Source organism: Hemitrygon akajei, chromosome 28 (assembly GCF_048418815.1).
Source record: "Hemitrygon akajei chromosome 28, sHemAka1.3, whole genome shotgun sequence".
Classification (NCBI taxonomy): Eukaryota; Metazoa; Chordata; class Chondrichthyes; order Myliobatiformes; family Dasyatidae; genus Hemitrygon; species Hemitrygon akajei.
Genome location: NC_133151.1, coordinates 46494777 through 46499996, shown reverse-complemented (window position 1 = coordinate 46499996; position 5220 = coordinate 46494777). Strand labels below are relative to the sequence as shown.

Sequence of the window (5220 nt, the reverse complement as noted above, 5' to 3'; positions counted from 1 at the left end):
AATTCTGTCCAAATTCCCTTTTCCTCTGAATGTACCGAGAGAATCTCAGGGGATTTTGTTCACTTTTCCTTCCAAATCCTGATATATTGTCCTTTTACACTTCTAATTTTTATGAGAGATCCTACGGCTAATAATATTCTCAAACAATTTCCTGAGCATTGATCCAAGCCTCATCAGTCAATAATTTCCTGGTTTGACTGTATTGCCTGAGGAACAACATGCCCTGGAATATCAGCAATCCCTTCTCTGATCTCACTATCCTCTATGACCACATTGATGAATACTTATGTGAAGTACTGGTTCAGTCCTTCACCCACTTCAGACATACACTCTCACCTTTGTCCTTTTGTTGTTGTACCCTCTCCATAGTGCCCCTTCTCCCCACAGTCATTTCTTGTCCCCATTTGAAACTTCTGATCCTGTTTATCTTCTCTCTTGCTTGCTTCATATTGCCAGAGGCCATCTCCAATTTATACACCTGAAACATTCTTTATCTTTTTCTTTCAGACTGAATTCATGACATCTCTTACCATGCCCGTCTGCCAGACTTTACCATCCTTGTCTTTCCTCCACACATAGAAACAGTCTGAATTCTGACCTGATTGCCTTTAATAAATAGTCACATGTCAATCACAAAATACTCTGCAGATGCTGAGGTCAAAGCCACACGCACAACACAGGGTGTCGGCCCGAAACAATGTCTTCTATGACCACCTTCCCTGGTTAGACTATCCACTTCTATGTTAAGAAACATCCCAGTATTCAAGGAATCTGTCATTTTATTTTGACGGCAGTACAATGCGATGAAGGTGCAGATGTGGACATTGTGTCAGCAGAACGCCAAGAGATTCTGGGAATCGCGAACAACGCGGACAAAATGCTGGAGGAACCCAGTAAGTCAGGCAACATCTCCCACCAGAGTCCTGATGAAGGGTCTCAGCCCGAAATGTCGGCTGTTTATTCCCACCATTGATGCTGCCTGACTTGCTGATTTCCGCCAGCATTGAGTGTGTATTGTGTCAGAGAGAGTGAGTTAAAGGAGCGGGCGGCTTAGACCAGTGTCACTGTGTTTGTGGGTCCGAACACATCGTAGGATTTCTCAGCGCCTCCTGTAGAAAATGAAAAGATTTTTCTGTTACGGAAGCGCCCCACTCCCCAGCTCAGTCCCGAAGAGGAAATTAACCGCAAAGTTTTAATTAGATTAAATATTTCAGCCATAAAACAGAGAACAGGTCAACGATCGGGAGAGAGAACGCGGGCAATGCAGTAATGAAACGGGTTAAAATAGAAAGCGCTGCCTTTAATCCCGATTAAACTTTCTTTCCAGCGAACATTCCGGTCTCAGGGACGGACAGGGACTAGTCCGAGTCTCCGTAGCGTCCGATTTGAATTGGAATCGGCGAATTTTTGAGGAAAGAGAAACACAGAAAAATGAAGCCGCCGGGAGCTGACAGCAGGATGTCTCCGCCCCGTCCGCTCGCTGTCTTTAAATTGCTCTGTGCCGCCGCCTTTCGCTTCATTTCTCATTCGTTCTGATTGTGAGAAGGATTTACCAGAGTCGCCGACATGACTGAGACAGCACCCGCCGAAACGGCTCCTCCAGCCGCACCCGCCGCCGCAAAGAAGACTCCCAAGAAGAAGGCGGCTGCCCGGAGCAAACCAACCGGTCCCTCGCTGGGCGAACAGATCGTTAAGATCGTGGTGGGTTGTCGCGATAGGAAGGGTATGTCCGGTACGGCCATCATTAAGGCTCTGGCCGGCAGCGGTGTCGATGTGGTGAAACTTCGCCCCCAGATCAAGATGAGCATCAAGAGGAAAGTGGAAAGCGGCTCCTTGGTTCAGGCCAAGGGCTCGGGTATTTCGGGATCCTTTAAATCCGGTAAAGGAAAAACTGCCGTGAAGGTGGTGAAGAAAGCGAACAAGCCAGCGGCAAAGAAATCTCCCAGTAAGAAGCTTGGCGCCAAGAAACCAGCGGCTAAGAAAGTGGGAGGTAAGAAACCAGCGGCTAAGAAAGTGGGAGGTAAGAAACCCGCGGCTAAGAAACCAGCAGCTAAGAAACCCGCGGCTAAAAAAGCGGCAGCTAAGAAACCCGCGGCTAAGAAAGCGGCGCCGAAGCCCAAGAAAGCCGCAGCCCCGAAGACGAAGGCGGCCAAGAAGCCGAAGTCGAAATCTGCGAAACCCAAGAAGACAGCAGTCAAAAAGTGAATTGAGAATACACCATTTGTGTGTATCTGAACCCAACGGCTCTTCTCAGAGCCACCCACATCTCAGAAAAGAGCTGATTCAGAGTGTTGTGATTCCCGCGCCGGGTCCGATTGAGTTTTCCGGGGGAACTTCTCACATGGAACCCGAGATTACCGGTACCTCTGACATTTGGTGCGGCCGTGCCGTCTCAGTGTCTGAAATGAGACGTGGATGCCCGAGCTGAGATTGGGAGATATGGGATGTGGGCAGTTTCAGGCCCAATTCCTTCTCCGATCCGGGAGAGAGTGACTGAGACATTGACACCAGCGGAGATTCAGCTGAGTTGATTGGGAACTGCTGAAACCTATGCGAGAGGGGAGGGGGCGTGTTGAGAGAGGGATCCGTCTCTGGGGACGGACTGCAGCGGGAGGATATGTGATAAACTACCCGGTGGCATTGCCGACGGACCTTCATTCAGGCCCCAGCTACAAAACTACATAGTTAATTTACACAAAACACCAATACCAAAAATGTACAAGAGAGTGAAATCTAATGTAAAAAATCACTATTTCCTGGTAGTCACCACCCCCCGAAATCCCCCACTGTACCCCTCGCGTCGGCATGCTCCCACTCCAAGCACAGCGGGCACGAACGTATCCCCATGTCCAAAGCAAACAAAACGGTAACAGCCGCACCAGCTGTACATGACAGGTTTGTGGGAGAAGTGAAGGGCCAGATGAGACCCTGACGGGGAGCACGGGGCAATTAGTACAAAACCGATCGCTACTACAATAATGATCAGCAAGCTATAGTCCTTTCCTTTGCCGAAGTATTGGCTCTTAAAAGAGCCGTTTCTGGTGTTCGGTGTGTAGACTGGGCTTAGGCGCGCTCCCCGCGGATGCGGCGGGCCAACTGGATGTCCTTGGGCATAATGGTGACTCGCTTGGCGTGGATGGCGCACAGGTTAGTATCCTCAAAGAGCCCGACCAGGTAAGCCTCACTTGCCTCCTGCAGGGCCATGACGGCCGAGCTCTGGAAACGCAGATCGGTTTTGAAGTCCTGAGCGATCTCCCGGACCAGGCGCTGGAAGGGAAGTTTGCGGATGAGCAGCTCGGTGGATTTCTGGTAGCGCCGGATCTCCCTCAGAGCCACGGTGCCGGGCCGGTAGCGATGAGGCTTCTTCACTCCGCCGGTGGCAGGAGCGCTCTTCCGCGCCGCTTTGGTCGCCAACTGTTTGCGAGGAGCTTTTCCGCCAGTCGATTTACGCGCTGTCTGCTTGGTGCGGGCCATTCTGCTTCAGGACTGAGAACACAGGCTGAAATACAGGAATAAGATAGACGAAACGGGCTCCAGAACAGGCTTTTATACAGCTGGGAAGGCCGTCCCATCGATTGTGATTGGCTGAACAACAACTGTCTATTAAAGGATCTAGTTGCTGCGATTGGTTAATTATTTCATGCAGGCTGGCAGCGAATAACAATTTACGATAAAATGGGAAAATGTTAATTGGCGGTCGGACTTCATCCAATCAGAATGCGATGTTATTGGCGCCCGATTAATTTCAAATCGCCCGCCAATTTCAGAGCACCCAGGAATGGTGTTTGATAACTTTTTATTTACAATTAATTCTATCAGGGATCATACATTTTCAGTTTCATTTAATTCCCTCAGTTAAGATTTTCAATGCATAATTACGGAATCGATTCTCTAAACGAGTCAATTCAGTTATGTCCGAGACGGATAGGATTAAGATCGATCTAAATGCATCCAGGATTTACGGTAATCACCGTCTGGAAAGGCAGAATGGCAGCAATATACATTTCAAGGGGAAACTATTAATCTATTTCAAATGGAACCAGATGAATATATCGATAAAAACAATTAAAAGGTTGTGGACACGGCTCCGTCTGTGAGGCGGTGGGTGGCTCTTAGAAGAGCCTTTGTGTTCTCGGGAGGAAGTGGGGGGTTTTCAGCCGCCGAAGCCATAGAGAGTGCGGCCCTGGCGTTTCAGAGCGTACACCACATCCATGGCAGTGACCGTCTTGCGCTTGGCGTGTTCAGTGTAGGTGACCGCATCCCGGATTACATTCTCCAGGAAAACCTTCAGTACCCCGCGGGTCTCCTCGTAGATCAGACCTGAGATCCGCTTGACGCCGCCACGGCGAGCCAGACGGCGGATGACCGGTTTGGTGATGCCCTGGATGTTATCACGGAGCACTTTGCGGTGCCGCTTGGCTCCGCCTTTGCCCAGTCCTTTGCCTCCTTTCCCTCTGCCAGACATGATGCTGCTTCACTCAGGTCGCTGCTCAGTGACAAACCGGCTGCTGTTGTCTCCTTTTATACACAGCGCCCGGACCTGCCCGAGAAAGGCGCAGAGAGACAGAGGCGGGGAGGGGAGGAGACAGAGTCAGAGTGACGGACAGAGCCGAGAGCGGCCTCTCATCGTCCAGCCCCGCCTTCACTTTACCACACCCGCCAATTTCCAACGGTCTATCCGACACAAAGCGCTCCAGCGAGAAAAGCTCCCTCACACACCACGTACATAGGGGGATTTCTGGAAATTTGCTGATCAGCCAGAAAAAGCGGCACACCTGAGGACTGGGAGAAATTCAGAGTCCAGCAGAGGAGGACGAAGGGCTTAATTAGGAAAGGGAAAAAAGATTATGAGAGAAAGCTGGCTGGGAACACAAAAACTGACAGTAAAAGCTTTTATAGATATGTGAAAAGAGAAAAAAAAATTGGTTGAGACAAATGTGGGTCCCTTACAGTTAGAAACTGGTGAATTGATCATGGGGAACAAGGACATGGCAGACCAATTGAATAACCACTTTGGTTCTGTCTTCACTAAGGAGGACATAAATAATCTTCTGGAAGTAGTAGGGGACCGAGGGTTTAGTGAGATGGAGGAACTGAGGGAAATACATGTTAGTAGGGAAGTGGTGTTAGGTAAATTGAAGGGATTAAAGGCAGATAAATCCCCAGGGCCAGATGGTCTTCATCCCAGAGTGTTTAAGGAAGTAGCCCAAGAAATATTGG

At 49.6% G+C, this 5220-nt stretch overlaps 3 protein-coding genes across 3 annotated transcripts; 1 reads left to right on the top strand and 2 right to left on the bottom strand.

Annotated features, from left to right (window-relative positions):
- The first annotated feature begins 1535 nt into the window (after positions 1-1535).
- On the top strand, positions 1536-2249 carry LOC140717600 (histone H1-like). Its single transcript, XM_073031172.1, has one exon. The coding sequence runs from the start codon at positions 1567-1569 to the stop codon at positions 2203-2205; it is 639 nt and encodes a 212-aa protein (XP_072887273.1). The 5' UTR covers positions 1536-1566; the 3' UTR covers positions 2206-2249.
- A 786-nt stretch (positions 2250-3035) lies between these two features.
- LOC140717868 (histone H3) lies at positions 3036-3474 on the bottom strand. The gene has a single exon (XM_073031588.1). It carries the CDS (start codon positions 3472-3474, stop codon positions 3064-3066), a length of 411 nt encoding a protein of 136 aa, XP_072887689.1. The 3' UTR covers positions 3036-3063.
- A 679-nt stretch (positions 3475-4153) lies between these two features.
- LOC140717867 (histone H4-like) lies at positions 4154-4465 on the bottom strand. Its single transcript, XM_073031587.1, has one exon. The coding sequence runs from the start codon at positions 4463-4465 to the stop codon at positions 4154-4156; it is 312 nt and encodes a 103-aa protein (XP_072887688.1).
- Positions 4466-5220: the final 755 nt, after the last annotated feature.